General features: G+C 45.3%; 1 protein-coding gene across 1 annotated transcript in view; it reads right to left on the bottom strand.

Moving 5' to 3' along the window:
• LOC144818439 (guanine nucleotide-binding protein subunit alpha-14) overlaps positions 1–19,734 on the bottom strand; it is a 580,856-nt gene that overhangs the window by 16,481 nt on the left and 544,641 nt on the right. Inside the window, exons 3-4 of the mRNA XM_078675859.1 lie at positions 11,042–11,196; positions 1,079–1,207 (exon numbers count right to left, since the gene is read on the bottom strand). Coding sequence (XP_078531985.1) covers positions 1,079–1,207; positions 11,042–11,196 — 284 coding nt within the window. The remainder of the gene's footprint in view (positions 1–1,078; positions 1,208–11,041; positions 11,197–19,734) is intronic.

Raw genomic sequence — 19,734 nt, 5'->3', positions numbered from 1 at the left:
ATTATTGATGTTATGGAATAATTTGGTTAATACCGCATGGCATATTCTTGCTGCTACAGCAGTTGTTTCAGGTCTCATTGGGCGTTGTTTCATGATCAATTATTCATTATATGGAATTACTGATGACTGAATAAGTGTGATTGGTGCAATCTAGATCAGCTGCCTCAGCCAGGGTTATATCTATTATTTTTTAAGATAGCTCTGATATTCGAGACAGATGATTGTGAAATCTATATAATTCAATTTTCCCGTCTTGCCATCCAAAATGTGAAGGGGGTTAGACAAAAGAAAGTATGAGGTAGAATTTAAGAGACATATGTGAGTTTCTTTCATAAGACAGGAGGCCATGTAAATTGCACACCTGTGTTATCGCGGATGGTTTAAAGAACTGTGACTTTAGCCAAATTACTTGGGAAATTTTGTTGTAAAATGGGCCATTTGGGCCCATTTCCTTTAGGGTGTTCTTGAGGAAAGAAACCTTCATGCCTAACTGGTCAGTATTATCCTTGCAAAGCAAACTAATAGATATTGGACTATTTCATGAGTGCTCTTTCACAACTACAGAACATATCCACCCAACTCAGACCACAGACACACTTGATGGGCTGAAGCAGATGATTGGGCTCCCTCAATTCGCAAGTATGCACAGGTACTTATGCCCCATCTGTTTCAAAGGTTACGAGACCCACCGGAGATGCACAGGTACTTATGCCCCATCTGTTTCAAAGGTTACCAGACCCACTGCAGATGCACAGGTACTTATGCCTCCTTTGTTTCAAAGGTTACCAGACCCACCGCAGATGCACAGGTACTTATGCCCATCGGTTTCAAAGGTTATCAGACCCACAGCAGATGAACAGGTACGTATGCCCCATCTGTTTCAAAGGTTATTAGACCAAACGCAGATGCACAGGTACTTATGACCATCAGTTTCAAAGGTTATCAGCCCCACCACAGATGAGTTCCCTTGAACCACCAAGTGATCCCAATTGCCCACTAGATGTGTAGCTCAATTCTTCTGTAAAGGCCCTCACATGCATAACTTAAGTTTCTAAATTACATTCTTGCGTCAACGTACCTGAAAATAATGTCTTCTAAATCAAAGGGATATTCAATGATGCCAGTTGTGGGAACTCTCACTCTTAGTACATCTTGCTGAGTTGGAACGTACGCTGGTACAGAAACGCGGTCTAAATTGGTAAGATAGCTGCAACAAAATATACAATGCATTTGTGTTTCAATCAAAAAGTAATCACAGCAATTAAAGTGAAAATTACACTTCTACACAAAGCATGGTGAAGGCACCGAGAGCAACATTTTAGGTATGTAAGTGGATCATACCAGGCAAGGTTAGTGGATTCTTCTACAATTGAAGGGACCAAACACAGAGTGCAAAAAATTAAAAGGGGGATTTTATGAAACTTACTTATGATCCTAAAAATGCATATAATACTTTAAAAGGGACTAAGCAGATATATGTAGATGGCACTGTTCATTTTAATTTCATGGTCAGCATTTTAACTAGCATCATTAGCTTTTATAACTTGAACCAAACAGCAGAAATCCAGTTAATCTTGGGTTGCATGTACTAAAGAAAAAATAAATAAATAGATTAAACCCCCTTCCTCCCCCCAAAAAAAAAAATCAGTGGAACGCACCGTTGCTAGATGTAATTCAATGAAAAGTTCTAGATCAACAAGGACAACTACTGACATTTAAGTAATATATTTATTCAAACCAGAAGTAGTGCCCTGGTGATACACCATACCACTTCTACTCTACAGTAATCACCTACTTAAACTTTAGCAGCTAGAAATGTGAAACTATATGCAGGATTCATGTTTCGTTGGGTTAATGTAGTACTCTTCTTTTGAAATTTTGCCAACAAGTGTTAAATCAGGTCTTTGACAACATTTTGCCATTCAATATTAATACTGTTAAAATTGTTCCACATTCCTGCCAAGGTTGTAAAAGAAAAATATTGGTCCCGATAACCTTTAATTGTTTGACATTTATTCGCAGTGTTTATTGCCACCAAATACTGGTACATTTCATACTAATGTCATAACAGTATAACAACACATCCAAGTATCCCCAATACAAAATTACAATTTCTTCCAACACTTGCAAAAAAGTCCCTTCCATTCAGCTGCACTTAGGTGCAATTTGTATTGTGCAAACTCTTCATAGCCTCTGCACTGGCTCTGGTAAGGGCAATTATACATTTAAGATCACCTATATTGTCCGCAAGATCTTTGACAACCTCAGTCCTTTAGCTACCGTGCTAATCCTCTGTGACTTGCTGGCTGCCCCGGACCTCGCGCTTCATTCACCACTACCATAGCTGACCTCATTGCACCCCACGCCAGCACCTCCACAGACTACATACTCATCGGAGACCGGAACTTCTACCTCGACAACCCCATTGACCCCAATTCCGCCACCCTCCTGGACTACATCGGACTGAAATAGCTCATCACACCCCTACCCACAAGGCAGGACACACCCTCGATCCCATCTTCGCAGGTGGGAACAACAGCCGCTTCAGCCACATCACGCAACGCCCATGGATGGACCACCACTGCGTACTGTTCTTTGTCAATAAACCCAAGCCACCCAAACCTGCACCACGCTCTCCACGAAAAAACTGGAGCAAGGACATCGAGGAGCAGCTCAATTCCACCCTCAACCGCGATTCCCTCACCACCCTGACCGATGCCAACCTCACAGCCAAAGAACTCCACAGATGGATCACCACCTGCACAGACGAGCTCACACCCCTACATAACCCAGACAGACAGTGCCCAAGAAAGGCCATCTGGTTCACCACCAACCTCCAAGAAGCCAGACGCACCTGCAGACGTCTCAAAAACAACTGAAGAAACAGCAAATCCACTGAAGCCCGCACCACCTACAAGAACGCCATGATGGAATACCACCAACATATCAAATCCACCAAAAGGACCTTCAGCCAGAACACAATCCTCGCCAACTCCCTCAACCCCAAGGAACTCTTAAGCGTCATCCAGGAATTCACCAACCACCCCCAGCAAAACCACAGACATCGCCCCCTCTCAGGACTTCTGCAACAAGCTCAGCCCCTACTTCCATCTGAAGATCAAGGGTCTCTACAACAACTTCAACGACCAGACGTCTGACTCCGAAACCACTCCCTCCTCCAGCACCGCTAGCCAGCTCACCATCTCCTCCTGGACCCCAGTCACCACCGAAGATACCACAGCGACCATGAAAAGCATCCACTCAGGAGCCCGCATGGACCCCTGCCTCCTGCACATCTTCCACAGAGCAGCCATCACTCCAGAACTACGACGCACCATAAATGCCACCTTCAAAAACTGCATCTTTCCAGACGACTGGAAATGAGCAGACGTCAGACCCCTACTATAGAAGCCCTCAGCAGACCCCAGGGACCTCAAGAACTACCGACCCATCTCCCTCCTCCCCTTCACAGCCAAGTTCACTGAGAAGACCGTCAACGTCCAACTAACAAAATTCATCACAAAATACTCCATCCTCAACCCCTCCCAATCCGGATTCTGCAGCAACCACAGCACTGAGACCACTCTACTCGCCACCACAGACGACATCCGCACCCTCCTCGACCAAAGACACACCACAGCCCTGATCCTATTCAACCTCTCTGCAGCCTTCAACACAGTCTCCACCACCCACTCGCTGACAGACTCCGTGATGCCGGCATACAGGGAACCGCCCTCGACTGGCTCTGCTCCTTCCTCACCGGCAGAACCCAAAGAATCAGACTACCACCCTTTCTCTCTGAACCCACAGAAATCAACTGCGGAGTACCCCAAGGGTCGTCACTCAGCTCCACGCTTTTCAACGTCTACATGGCACCCCTTGCTGCCATCGTCAGACAGTACAGACTCAGCATAGTATCCTACGGAGAGGACACCCAGCTCATCCTCTCCCTCACCAAGCGCCAAGAAACTGTATAGTGTACGCTGCGCTTTACAAATGCCTTTCACATCACATCACATCACCAAGGACCCCACCACCACCAGACTCAACTTCCAGGAAGTAATGAAGGACGTCACATCCTGGAGGAGCAGCAGCTGCCTGAAGCTCAACTCCGAGAAGACAGAGATCCTCGTCCTCGGACCCTCACCCTCTCATGGGACAACACCTGGTGGCCCACCACCCTCGCCATCCCCCGCCCCCACTGACCATGCCCGCACCCTCAGCATCGTACTCAGCTCCTCCCTCTCCACGCCCTGACAGGTCAGCACCCTTAACTCCACCTGCTTCACCACCATCTGCATCCTCTGAGAGACATTCAAATGGATCCCCCCGAATCAAGGAATACCATCACCCATGCACCCATAACCAGCAGGCTGGACTACGGAAACGCCCTCTACGCCGGGATCAACAAGTCTCTGCTCCGCAAACTCCAGACCATCCAGAACACCGCAGCCAGACTCGTCCTTGGCATCCCTCGACACGAACACATCACCCAACACCTGCGTAACCTCCACTGGCTCAATGTTGAGAAGAGAGTAACTTTCAAGATACTCACCCACGCCTACAAATACCTCCACAACACAGGACCCAAATATCTCTACAACAGAATCTCCTTCCACATACCCAAGAGGAACCTCTGATTGGCCGACCTCGCCCGCGCTGAACCCCCGTGCATTTGCAGAGCAAGAATGGGTGTCAGAACATTCTCCTACATCGCGGACAAGACCAGGTACGAACTCCTGATTGACATCAGATGCGCCCCCACCCTGCACATCGTCAAGAAGACCCTCAAGACCTGGCTCTTCAACAGACCGGAGCTGCCCCCTCCTGGTGCCTTGAGACCCTAATGGGTGAGTGGCGCGCTTAAAAGAATCCCTGATTGATGAATGCCTTTCACTATCTAACATAACATACTGTATGTTGAAAGATGTTTTCTTTTTAAACTTTAAATATCTTCTAAAAAAGCTAAATAAAACATCACTCTTGGTGGAACTACATTTCATTGGATCGCCACTCATCAACATAAGCGCCTGAAGCTTCTTAGTAAACCATCTAAACAGAATTCCTATAAAGATAGGCACGGTCAAACCAAAATCATACACAAATGTAGTGTGATAAACATAAGTAGGAATCGTCACCTGCGCTTTATTTATTCTGTACAATGCCCTAAGTCACAAAAGATTGAACGTAGCCGGGGGCACAGCAGGCATGAGGTAGACGTATACCTGGGTGATGTGCACTAATTCCCATCTCCGCTGTCAGCAATAAATGCTTACGTGGAACATCAGGCCTCTATCACAGATATTATGGGAACAAGGCTGTTCAAGAAGAGCTCACCTTTTTCAGTTTATCTCCACCCAGGTCCATATACTTGAACCATGGGTAACACTGAATAGGGCTAACATCTTTTCTAGCTTTTCCATCTTTGCGTGCAGAAAGGACCACAACATCCACCACGTTCTGGTGTCGCACAGTCGGTCAACAGAATCCCATCCCCGTTTGGGTGGGTACTTTTTGTACTTTAGTGGGTCGAGCTGCTTGCAGCGTGGGTGCCCCACAGGCTGAGCCCACATGAAAGCAATGGAGCAGTGGGACAGCATCTACAATTTGCTCCAGGAAGAGATAGTAACTGAGACCCAAAAGCAGGTACGTTCTACACTGTAAGAGTAAATTAGTGGGGAGCTTTAAATCCTTGAACCTACCTGGGGAGTGAAGTATCAGGCTAAAGGGCAGTGATGTAGTAGGGAGAGGGTGCTCCACCCTGGGCGGCACAAGTTTTGGGGGTGGCGGCCACCTCCCCCCTTACCTGCAGCAGTAGCAGGAATCAGCAGCACCCGACACCCCCCAACCATCTTACATGCAGGCAGCAAACGTGAGGACTACCACAGGCGGCACAAGGTCTAGCTACGCCAGGGCTTCTCAAGCCGGCAGGGTGTCCACGACTGAATAATTTGGCGTGAAGAAACCATTTCAGCCTATTAAGTATGATGCCAATAAATGCAACAGACAGATTAGCTTTGGACAAATACAAAGCTGAGAGTCCTTTTCATAAGGGACAGGAAAACCGGTCTGGGCTGGTCATGTTTTTCTGTCACTTTCTGTCATTTTCCCACTGGGCTTCAGGTACAGGGGCTTGCTTCTTCCAGAGTAGGATGAGGTGCCATGACCCACCTTGCCCTATTGCCCCCTTCTATTTGCGCACTCCTGCAGTTTGAGGGTGTTTTCAATAGTTTTGCTTGGAGGATGCTGGTATCAACTCTAGCTCTGAAAAAAACCATTGATTGTCAACAGCTCTGCCACAATTAGCAAAGTAGTAAGCACAACAGAAAGGCCTCAAGCTTCTGGAACAACGCCTAAAATACTGGCGTAAAGTGGGCCCCAAAATATTTAGCTATAAAGGAAGGGGACACTTTGCATCATCTACTTTACCAGGAAGGGTTTACCTTAAAGAAAAATTGTACAATTAAAGTAAATCTAAGTAAGCATCTATTGCCAGCAATGAAATTGTTTTATGGCCTAGTCTCATACAGTTTTCCACGGTAGGATTGTGTGGGTGAAAAAGCAGACATAAGAATTAAGGTGACATCACAGATAAGCCACTATTGAGTATGAGATTTAAAAGCTGAAAAATAAAATCAACATATATTTTCAGTCAACACTGTACACTCTCCTCTACCGGCTGGTCATGTGACTAATGCGGAGGGCAGCTCACACCAATACACGTCTGATGCTAAAGTAGAGACATGTACAATGAACTTAAATGTCTTGAAAAGTGGTTGTTTGAAGTTCTTCCAATTAGTAAATTAAAGTACCCAACATGTTTAAATTGTATTAAGGCTAATTCATGCAAAAAAACTGATCCTCGGGAGACCAGCATTAGTTGTAAACAGTAATCTGGAGACAATGGAAAATCCTCACCACCCATCATAGAAAACAAGCATTTACAGATGTATTAGATTTCACCTTGTCCAACCCTCTCCCCAAAACCCAAACCCTGGAAATGGCACGTTCCTTGTACATAAGTTTACTTGCACTGGTTCTTAAGGGACAGGGGGTAACTTGAAAGGTATGAGTGGAGGAAAAAAACCTGAAACTGTGGTGCCCCAACAAATATTGGTCTCCATTACAGCATAGACTGCTTTATGAAATTGCACCACGCGTGGCATGAAACCACAGCTTTAGTCAGCATAGGGCTTTCTTGTGATTTGGTGTACATCTGTTCACTTGTTTTTGCAATATTTTAGTTGCAAAAAGGTGTTCAGGAGACGTTGAATGGCAGAATTTGAGATATCTTCCCCGTAGGTGTGCAAACTGGGACTGGTTGAAAACTCTAATTTCAAAAATTAAAGAAATCGGATTGAACAAAGACTTTTTCCCCATTACCAAAAATGGTAGCCAGAGATCTTCGGAGAACTTGCATGTGTGATGATCAGATGGTATTTGTTGCAATAGCCATTATCAGATGCCAGGTAACGAAGCCTGCATCCCTAGGGTCCTTAATGAGCAGGAGGAGCACCTCCTAACCCCAGGAGAAATGTGGGTGGTTCCAAAGGGACAGATCCTACTCCTACCTCAACAGATTCCCCTGTTTTTTTGCGTGCTGTTTGTGGATTTTAAGTTTGAGTCATGGAAATTATTTATGGCCTGCTGATTCACAAATTCATCAAAAAACAAACAAAAAATTAAATGCACCCTGCACATGTACAGACTCAAGGTGTCTGCACAGACAGCACTTTGGACAGTAGGGAAGGGCACTAATGGTGTGGGTAGGAAAAGTACAGTGCATCGGACCCAGGCCCACCATCCAGATCCGCTGTGCATGGCTGAAGGCTATACTCGGCTGGTCTGGCTGGGACGAGGCTGGTACATATCCTGGTCTACGGTTATGCCCTGTAACCAGACGTCCCCTCATTCAGTGGGACAGGTTCTCTGTCCACAGGCTGCTGCACACTGTTGAAGGCGTGAGCCAATTTGTTTGTGTGAGATGGAGGATGGAAGCTGAATCTGTTCATAGGCTAGTTCTAGGCACAGAGTCAACTGCGTATGACCAAAGACCATTCATGGTATGTATTTCCTTTGTCAAGGAGATCATGTATATCGTTCACAATCCCCCCAAAAAATCACTGAAAACAATTCTTAAAGGAGAGTTATGATAAAAGACCCAGAAGATAAAAAGCATTGCTAAAAAAACACTGCTTATGACCTAACATGTCGCAGATGACTTTGCAAGTGATTTAACTAATGATACCACTATGGAAGACCAAGAGAGTGTACAAACAACATCTCTAGGCACAGCAATTTAAATTTGAGCAGGCACTACAATGAAGGTCAACCGGTTATGAAACTAGAAACCATAATTGCTCTATTGAACAGACTAGGAATGCAAAGAATGTACTTCAACCTGCTGCTGAATGACAGTGAAAGGGATGCAGGGTTAATGGGGGAAAGTGATGCCGGTGTAAATGGATATCAGTAGTAGCGCTTAGGAGTCCACGTCCCTGCAGGTGTTAGGTGTAGGGCCAGGCACATGGCTTAACTAGGACTTGTGCCTATTTCTGAGAACGGTTGAAGGTAATTTGCAGTGGAATTAGATATTATGCAGTCTTGGCTCAGGTCCAGGATTTAAGCCAAACTGTGCACCCGATACACATGGCTGAAGTCCTTCTGCTGCAGGTTGTAACCAGATGGGGAACGGGCCGGATCCGGTGGCCAACCCTTGCTGCACAGAGCTGAAGTCCATGCACAGAGAGTTATGTCAATATAGGTGCTGGGCGTACTACTTTTCAGAAGTTGAAATCCTACTTGACATCAATAAATAATACATTACGACAGAGAATCTGTAAATAACACACATACGCAAACAATTGTGGAGCCAAAGTGATGTAAATGTTTAGATGACTTGTGATGTCTTCCTGTGAAGTCACATAAATTATGCTATATCTGTTACTAAAAGTGGTTTTAGGTTGAAACTATATTAGAACATTGGAATGTTGGAAGCAGCATTGAAAACAATGGAGTAGCTCCGGGCTTATAATGACTGGTATAAGCCCGAGCTCCAACATTCCAATGCTTATTTGTTCACAGCTCTGGCAGTGAACAAAGGCTTCAGGGAGCCTGAAGGGATTTCATTCCCCTCGCGCTCTCTAAAGCCTTTGTTTAATTTGCTAGAGCATTCTGCCCTCTAGTGGCAGAATGTTCTAATAGCCTTATAGCCCTTCGTAGCTGGGCTATACGGCGATTAAAGTCCTGCTGCCTTGTTAAAGTACCCCGCCTTCGACTCGGGCCTTTAACACTGCAGCGGGCCTCTAATAGCCGGTATAGCCCGCTCCGGCGGGCTATAAGGCTATAATATTCCTTCAACTGAACTTATTTTGAGGGAAATCCATTTTTTTAACTTTTATTTTTCATCTTCTGAGTCCTTAACCATTACTATTTCAAGTGTTTCAGTGAATATTACATATTGCATGCAGTGTAGATTCAATATTTATTCCATAATATTCAAAGAATACCGCGAGTATAAATGATATTTTTTGGGGGAATAGGCACAAATTTTATATGACCTTTTCAAAACTCATTTAATCATGGACTGCTAAAAGGGAGTTGACAAGTTAATCAACATGATAAGCGGTATGATAATCTTCAAGTTCTAATTCTACTCAAAAGGCAAAAGTCACCAGATCTAGTGAGATATGGAAGGCTGATCTAACTATGTGGAACCTGTTTGTGGCGAAGATTGTGATAGTGTGACAATAGGAGCACCTTGTGGATGTCCTTGCAATATTTCTATTGTGTACTACTCTTGCATATGAACTAAAAAAAACTCACTACTCACTGAAACTGGTGGAGCTCAATTAGTTGCAAGTGCAAACCCTACTAAAAACGCTTGGTTGTAATGCTAGTATTTGTATCGGTCCGCCTCTGGAATGGGGGTTGTAGCGGCACAGTAACAAGTGCAGGGCTCGAAAAATCATTCAAATGTTACTAGACCTGCAGGTCTAGTAACTTGAATAACCTACTCAACCTAAATGTTATGTACTTGACCCATGAACTGGTCTAAAAATGTGTGATCTTAGGCAAATATTTTGTCTTACAGAGATGCCTTATTCTTCATTATCACATACGAGATCACCTTCCAATATGAAGGTTCACTATTTCTGCTGTACAAAAAAACTCTTTATTTACAAGACTAAATGTTTGCTCTATGTATAATAAGAATTGATCCCACATATAAGGTACAAATGATCCCTGGCTTGCCTCTTAGTTCACTAATAGCATTATCATCTGGGCAGGAGCAGGAACATTTCCCAGTTGATGTTTAAAAACTCACTTTTCATAAATATATTCCTAAAACATGATGTGATAGTGCACTATAATTTACAGATAGCACATTTCCCATTGAAATGGCCATAAAACGTTGCCACTAACATGTAGTTTTACTGAAAAAAACCATATCATGCATAAACAATGTTTGGAAATTGGGTTTCAGACAAAATATTTTTCATTTGCACATCATCAAGTAGAGTGTTCTGATTTGTTTTAATCCTATAAAAAATCTTTTTTTTCCACCACAGAATTGCAAAAATGTGTCTTCATAACAAGTGAAATATATTTGAAAAATGTTAACAGTTCACTTATTTGCTATTTCAATATTGTGTTAGAAAAAAAAGCCTGAAATCTTCAAGCCTTTCATTTCACATGCTTTACACAGCACAATGGTCCCAGTTCACTTTACAAAGTCCTCAAATTTGAGTCCCAGAAGGAAAAGTAAATGTAGGAAGACAAACTGACTTTTGACCTCTGTCTCTGAAAGCTGAGCAATTGTGACAAGATAACAGCATTTCAAGGCATCTTTATTGCTCATTCAGTTTGTGAGCAAGCAGAACGCCTATTGTCATCTCGCCAGAATGGGGAGTTGGCCCTAGAAATAGCTAGTCCTGATTTAATCTGGCTCGCCGTAGCAAGTGGTTGAGTGGATTTTTCTAGCCCTTAAGTGGTAAGGTAGGGAGGGGTGTACAGATGGCCATTACTCATCAATGCTTACTATTTTGTTGAATCTGAGAGTTGATATTCTCTCCGTCTGTCATAGCATTCCTGGATTCCAGGATCTTCCCAGAGCTTCTTGATTGCTTCGACTTGCTTCCTTTCCAATGAGCACACTTTAGCTACCTCCACTTCTCGGATCATCATCGCGTTTTCCTAATGAAATAAAAGAAAATTCATACTTTTTTAATGTGTTTTATTAGCATTTTCTACCATAAACATAAAACAGTCTGCACAATACGTACATTTGACGGTGTAAGACACATTTGGAATCAGTATTTATACAAAATCGTGTGTCGGACCATAAATGTGATCCCTCTGATATCCCTCTTATGGTGTGCATTTCCAGCAGCAGTGTCTACAATATTAAATAACGGTCAAAAGAACTTTAGGAGAAACTAAACAATACCCAATAACCTCCCCCCCCCCCTCCCCATCTTCCTTCTGATCCATATTATGCCAGTCGTGTTTGCGTCTACCATTAGTTCAATATAAGGTATCAGTTATTCAGGTGTGTCTGTCCGAGTTCCTCCCGGAGTTACCCCCCCTGAGCCTCCTCCCGGTCTTGAGAGCATTGTGTGGGAGGACTCTGATCTCCCTGTGACTCAGTAATCATGGATGCCCAGGCTATCTGTCTTCCTCTGCTTTTCTCATTCCTGACAGAGTGCATCCGGACCAACTCTGCCGTTGCCCACTCATTTATATCTCGTACCCAGTCTGGATGTTTCGGGGGTCTTGGTTGCATCCATGCAATTATCACCCGTCTCTTAGCCAACACTAGACCCAGGTTTACAAATTGCCTGCTCAAGTTTTTATTTTTAGGAGTTGGCAGTAGGCCCAAAATCGCCGTCCTGATATAACGCGTAATAGTTCAAGAAAATTCATACTTAATAACTGCTGTTTGTTTTTTGTGTGAAATCAATCCAATTCAATAAACTATAAACATGGACTAAAATTATAAGAGAAGCAGGTATTCAAATTGGGCAACGAGACCAAGAAAGGACACAAGACTACAAAAATAGAGATCATGAGAAATAGAAATAAAGAGCGGCAGATCATCAACAAACAGTAAAGGGTCAAGCTAAAGTGAGTTCCAGCAGGGACACAGGTGCTAAACAAGAACGGTGAGTGTGAGAAAGAGTACCCCATGCAGAGACTGCACAAAGGAGACAAACAGAAATGAGAGCATGTCAATAGGTTTGAGAGGTAGAGACCAAGGAAAGCGACCTGGAGAACGAAGATGACCACATTTTCACGAGGAGGAGCTGTATTTTGCTGTAACAAATTACCTAATTCAGAGCCAGTTTCTGTAATAACTATTGCTATAACGATATTATAGTAATTCAAAATTATATTTACTGTGGGTTTTTTTCAAAACACTTCTGAAAGTATAAGTATAACAGAGTCTCCTAGTTATTAATCGCAAAAGAAGTGTATTGTATTGTAATTCCATTTATAAAGCACTTAAAACCCCCAATAAGGTAAGTACCAAACTACCCTGGAACCCAAGGTTAGTATTTAATTCAGTAGTTACTGGTGACTGGCAATACTCTCAAGGAAATGATTCCATGCATACACTTCAGTTTATTTGTGGTATATTAAATTAATAGGAGTAAAGTGTGACAACTAGTTGGGGTATGCAAGTTCTTGCAAGTGGTTGGTGGGATAAATTGATAGACTAGCGTATGTTAGGTATTGTTAAGCTGCAGGAATATGGTTTCAAAGGAGGAGAAGTAGTTATCTATGACAGAAGTATGGGCCATTTGCAGAAATACAATAAAATAAAAACTTAAAACAGCCATTTAACTAATAGACCGGATAACATCCAAAATGCAGCATAAAGGAAACTGGTCCATTAGGAACACTTTGTTCTAAGGATGGTCTTGTGTTTGCTGAATGTACTGTAGGAAAATATAAACAGAATCAGAATCAAAAAACTGTAAAAAAAACAACAAAAAACTAGTATGCCTCAAGAGAAAACATGCTGTGGACTAACAACTCCAAGCCACATGCCAACTAAACCAGACCACTAGTGACATGCTGAAATGCCATTGCCCAAGAACTAAACCGGGGAAGGGGGGGGGGTCGTCTTAGGGACTTGTGACCTAAGGTAACTATAACTTGCACCCTTGCCACGCACTGCTAATTACCCCACATATTATATCACTCATTACATCATTGATAATATCGCGGCAACATTTGCTGTCAAATTCATAAAAAAAACTGTACTTGGCGAGGGTGCGGGTCAGTTACTTGAGATAACCAACTAGAACTGCTGAATTTCTATGGTTCTGTGTGTATAAAATCTGAACCTAACTATGACGTCCCTATAACCTTTGGGGTTTTAGTGACATATATATAGATATTTTTTTTAGGTATGTAGTACAGTCTGTTACGGTTTTCTTTCTGGGGTTGGTGATACATTTCTCACATATCACTTGGGATTTGTCTCTGCCTGGTTTCATTCTTGGGTGATGAGATATCAGCACATGAGTCAAGTAGTCTAGTTGGGGTGTCGCTTGGGGTGGATGGTCCACAGCATGTATTCACTTGAGGCATACTAGTTTTTTACCATTTGTTTTAGTCCAGATTCTGTTTATATGTTACTACAATACATTCTGCTAACATATGTCGATGATGAACCCTTTGTCCTGAGGATGGTCTCATGTACTTTATGCTGATGAAACAAAGCGAAACATCAACATTATCTGCTACAACTATTTTCAGAACAAAACGAATGGATTGTACTATCAAGAGAAATTAACATTGAATGAAAGGACTTGTTTTGATTGGTTGAGGTGATTTGTCTCCTGACAAGAGTTATTACTAGATATTTTATTGGATTTGTGACGTCTACTTGGTCAGCAGTGGCGTGTCTTTAATGTGACAGCTTCATCCCTCTGAAACCCCACGATGCATAGCTTAATTTTGGGTGTCATAGGAACTCCAGCTAGCCTCCCTGTGCAATTAAATGCTATTTCCCGGATTGGTCTGAGCTTGGGACACCGCCAAATAACGAGTATGAACGTCCACGCTTGTCCACAACCACTAAGAATTGTTGGATTCTGCTTGTTCAATCTTTCTAACCAGTACCTTGCATAGTTGCTCTTAGTAACCACTTTAATCTAGAACTGGCAGTATGGACCTTAAGGCTTAAGTCAGTCGACTGCGGTTAAAACAGTCTTTGCTCCTTGGGCGTACACAGAAAATATGGAAGAGTTGGGAGTTCTGCTGTTGAAGGGTATTTACTGCCTTTACCAAGGCCTCCTGTAAAGTAAATAGTTCCTCCTTGGGACCCGACGTTAGTTTTTAAGGCTGTACACTGTGCTCCATTTGAACCTTTAGGAGAAGCACATGCACAGCTGTAGACATTGATAGTCCTTTTGTTAGCCGTTCCTTCATCCCGTAGACCCTGGAGAATTGTCTTCTCCATCAATGAAGGCTCCTTACCTTTATAGGACAAGATTTGTTTTCACGTTACCAATGAACTTGTAGTATTTTTATTTTATCCCAGTATTTACGTCTCCACCCTCTAGTTCCTGTTCACAGATCCCTCATGCTTGGGGGCAACAGTCTTAGTGACAGGATGGGATGGAATGGGGAATTCCATATGGTCCCATTAACGGGTGGGTCCTAGGGCATCTGTCGGGAGGAGGAGATTTGTTTTTGTGTGTTTTAATTAGAACATGCGTTGCCTGTGGGGTTCAGCCGAGTTCTTTAACATAAAATCAATTGTGCCATTTTTAAACTATTTACATCACTATTCACTGAACCATTTGCCATTCGTGAGGTTTACGTAATGACCCATTCATGCTTATATATTTCAACATACGCATGTAATTGCTATATACAAAATTTAATAAATAAGAATTTTGGAACACAGGCGTCGTTATCATTCATGGGCACTGTATACAGTTATCTCTGACAAATAGAACCAGAACCTCCCAAAAGGAACACTGTCTCTTTCTGATTGATGTGGGCTGATGTTGTAAGTACTGGGACCAGAAATGGAATTCGGAGCAATAAATATTACTTGTAAGTAATTGACACATTGCAGCCTATTTCACCCGAGAGACATTAATAGAGAGTGTAATCACACGAGCCGTCGCAATCTCCGAACATCCATTCTATACTCCGTTATTACTCAGAAAAAGCAGCAACAGTTGTGATTGCTAAGGCTGCGCTTTCTCAAAACACGCTATTTATGTATGGGCCATTGTAATAATTTGTTTGCCACTCCACTGTGGACAGGATGGGCTGAGAATAACTGAATACAACTGCGTTTGTGGCTAAAAACAATGTACAAGCGTTCCCACCATGACAAGAAGACACCCTTAAACAAAGCAAGTAAGCAACACAAATCTGAAATTGTAACCGGCAGTAAGTAAACCATTCTTTATTCCTTATGTTTCGGGGGTTGAGCAGTTTTCATTACTTTAAAATCAATCCACTAGGTGGCAGCATGGATTTAGCAATCACACCTCCATATTATGCACTACAGTACGTGTTCACCAAACAACCTGTTATTTGGTCCTGTCTTTTTTTTCAGATGGGACTTAATTGAAATAATAAAACATACACAAGGTGAAGTAAAGTTACCACAAATGAGACCGAGAAAATAAATCAAACCAAAGAAATAATTTTTACAATTCAAATACAAGCAATTCCTTTGCTCGGTAAAAAGGGGAGCACGTGTCACTACAGGAATTAAAGGGGAGAAGATGGTGCGACTGTTCGTGAAAGTTGTACCGGGAAGAAAACGCTTATATGAGATGTATGTCTCAAACGAGAAAATAAAGAGTTACATGGCAATATTTTACCAGGGGGGAACATTGGAGTAAAGAACACAACTTTTCACAATACTCCTCCACTCATTCTGTTTGACCTAAAAAGCTAGAAAGCACTTCACAGTATCAGCCACTCATTAAGTGCCGCATTTAAACTAATACCAATTAGTCCGGAAATAGGAACATTCAGGCAGATGTATAGACAAATATATAATATATATGTATACATACATAAACACAAATAGCTCTACCAATAAATCCTCCCGTGTTTGAAATAAAAACAGTGAAAATGCAGAAACCTGTCAGCAAAACATTACCCTGTCCCACATTGCACTATATATTCTTTAGCTTTACATCTATTACAAAAAAAATCACATTTTAGAATGCATGTTTTTAATTCCGTTACATTGCCCTTTGAATTCAGAATATTACTGACACGCATTGCTGCATAAACCGCCTTTTGAATATTAACACATTACCCAACAAAAGTACTCATTTCTCAAAACATTGGCAAACATATCTGCAGGTTCGGGTAAACAATGTACACTAAAAGCATGAGGCTCAAATCTTTCAAAATAGTACTAAAATCAGGTAATGAATCATGTAATATAAAAAAAAAACGAGTGACGTGTATATATACACACATTCAAGAGATCTGAAGTCTCACACATTGTGAGTGAGACACACATTTGGAGGTTGGTAAAGCCTTAAATATATTATCTGCTGATAAGGGATAGACACAGAACTCTAAATGACTCGGTTATTTGCCGGTAATCTTCATTACTCCGAGTCATAGTGCCACAAGCACATGGTGCTCAGCGGTGACTGTGATGCGGAAGATGGAGAAGGAAGGTAAAGCAGCCATGTCCAGAGCTCTGCTGGGAGCACAGCAGCTTCTGGAAACTATACAGGGTTGAGGAAGCAACCCCACAAGTTGGAACTTCGTATACGTTACTGACTGAAGGAAACATTTTGGACACATCAGAGTGATCCAATACATTTGAAAATCATGAGCACACGTTAGTGAGGTGTAGGTGTTATTCTATTTATTTTAGCTATATTTTGTTTTTTTATGATTTCACGGATGTCACTTCCTATATTGTCACAAATTGTGTGTAATATCACTTCTTTCAATGTCATCAGACACACTAATTAGTTCATACTCCTGAGAATTTTCAGAACGTAACTTATCTGTATACTTGAAATGTATTTGCTCATTATATATTTATAGTACAGCGGAGACTGCACTCCTTTTATGAGCAAGTCTCCAATTTCCTTATTACAAGCGACTTGTGATGTCTCCAGTCACCTGCAAAAAAAATTAGGTAGAAGCTCAACTGTGATGCCGGGCCCCGGGGGAAGCAAAGTCGCAGACTAGTCTTCCCCCGGGGTCATTCGCGCTGATAGGCCAGGTAGGGGAAAGGGAGGAGTTAGGGGGTGGGGTATATAGGCGCAGGGGAGGAAGGGAACTTCCTCTTCCTGCGCCTGGCACCATCGGGAGGGTTACGAAAGGGAGGTTAGTGGTAGTCGGGCCCTGCTTGGTAGTGTAGCCGGGGGGTTTGGGTCGGTTTGTTGGTCGTCGGGGGCTGTTTCACGGCAGCCGGTTTCAGTTTTCGCCCGCCGGAAGCGTGCAATTCAGCACGATGTCGGGCGTTTCATCGCAGGAGGTCCGGGAGGCCTTACTGTTGTTAGCGAGGGCCGGGCGGGAGGACCTGCTGCGGCCGGGGGTTCTGGGCCAGGCCTGGGTGGGGGCCAACAGAGGCACACGCGCTGCCTCGGCCGGGGTCTCGGCCGCGGTGGTAGCGTGTCAGGAGGACGAGCCTGACACGGTTGAACGCGGTGTCGAGCGGAGGGGGGGCGGAGCGCCCAGGGACACGGCGAGGGGCGGGAAACGCAAGAGCCTGCCCCCGCGTGTTTTCCCTCCGATCACTTTTGTGCCTGGGGCGACAGGGGCCGCTGTGGGGCCCGCGCCCCCCGCGTTTTCACTTCTGGACCCCCTGCAGGTGCCGGCTGGTGCCGAGCAGGAGGTGGGGCGGGAGGACATTTCTCCTGGGCCCTCTCTGGAGGTGGAGGGAGCCCCGGGTGGGGCCGTGGCATCTGGGTCTGGGTTGCAGGTTTCTGCCGCCATCACTGGGGCTGGCTTTACAGGGGTTATCACTGGGGAGGACGGGGGCCTGGGGGAGGTGGCCCCTATCGACCTGTCCACTGGGTCTAGGGCGGGCACACCCGCCCCGGCAGGGCAGGCGGTGGTGGGGGGGGCCACGGGGGGCGGGGCTGGTCGGCCCACCATGTTTCCTATGACTGGAGGGCCCGGCTGGGCCCCGGGTTTCTACCAGGGGGGTTTCTTCCCCCCGGGGGCTGATTTTTATGGTTACTGCCCGCCCCCGCCACCACAGATCTGGGGTGCTGCTTCCTGGGAGGAGAGAGCGAGGGGGGAGAGGATCTTGGAGCAGATTAGGGAGGCCAGGCGGGCTGAACAGTCCGGGGCCGGCGTGAGTGCAGTTTGGCACCGTGATTATGATGAGTGCCCCTCCCCGACCTCTGAGGAGGAACGGGAGGCTGAGAAGGAGGAGGATCTCAGGAGGGTCAGGGCCAAGAAGTCTGTGGAGGCCCCCCCTCCGCAGAAGGTTGAGGCAGGTGTAGGGACGGCCGGGACGGCTTTGAGGCCCGATGGTGCCGGGGCCCGCTCAGGCTGGAGCGACCTGAGGGGTGGGAGGGGATCCAAGCCGGCGGCTGCTGGCAGAGCCCGGGGGTGCCTGGCGGAGCGCAAGACGGCTCCGAAACGCAGGACTGAAGTAGCAGGGCAGTCTGCGGCGGCTGTCCCTCCATCGAGGGCTCGGGCCCCTGCGGCGCGTGTGGAAGTGGGTGTGCAAGTTCGGAAGGGTGTGCAGAAAGGTGTGAAGAGAGCGGTGAAGGAGGTTGAGACTGTGCGTGTGGATCAGGAACCGGTGCTTGAATTGGATTATGGCACGGAGAGTGATGACTTGGAGGAAGGGGAGGTGCGGGATGACTTGGCAGGCGTAGGGAGCGCTGCGGACAACGGCGACCTTGGTGTTTTACAGGCCCCGGCGTCGACGCAGACTAAGGCTCGGACGACGGTGGCCCAGGTGACGGCGCCCAGAGGACGGCCCGAGGGACGGACGGAGACGCTCACAGGTGAGGGTGCATGGTGGGCTGCCTGGGGTGATGGTCCCCGGAGCGGGGAGGGGCGCAAGAGGCCTTGCAGGTCTGTGGGGGTTGGTGATGGGTCTGTGCGGGGGGGGGGCAGGGGCCATCAGGCAGTCCTCCTGCGGAGGGTAAACAGGTGGACGGTAAGTTGGTGACGCTGGGGGTGCAGACGGACAAGGCTGGGGAGAAGGAGGACAAAGGGGTGAAGGTCCCGAAGAAACTGCCATACATGGGGCTGGCTATGCCGCTGGGGTCACACCTCTCGGAGAAGTTGAGGGAGCGGATTTGGAAGCATGAGTTTGTGGACGTCTTTAAGTTGCTCCATAGGGAGGTGCAGGCGAAGGAGGGGTCCAAAGAGGAGGAGTGGGAGCTGACTCGGCGCCCTAGGGTGCCGGTGACGATGGAGAATTGGACGTCGGCTTTCTTAATCTTTGCCAGTGTCTATTGCCAGAAGTATTCGGATAGGGCGATTGCGCTGTTCAAATACATGGATGTCATTCGTAAGGCCCAGATGCAGTTCGGGGGGTTTGCGTGGCTTAGCTACGATGAGGAGTTTCGGGCCAGGGTCAGTGCGAATCCGGAGAAGTGCTGGGGGGAAGTGGATCAGGAACTTTGGATGCAGTGGATGGCGTCGTCGCACTCCACGGCGTCCACGCATACGGCCAGTGGCCTGTCGGTGGTGTATCGGTCCTTTCAGCCGCGTCCCGCCCAGGGTGGGGCGGGGGGAGGCTCTGTGCCC

Source organism: Lissotriton helveticus, chromosome 2_1 (assembly GCF_964261635.1).
Source record: "Lissotriton helveticus chromosome 2_1, aLisHel1.1, whole genome shotgun sequence".
Classification (NCBI taxonomy): Eukaryota; Metazoa; Chordata; class Amphibia; order Caudata; family Salamandridae; genus Lissotriton; species Lissotriton helveticus.
Note: the sequence above shows the minus strand (reverse complement) of the source record. Positions and strands in the feature narration are given on the sequence as shown.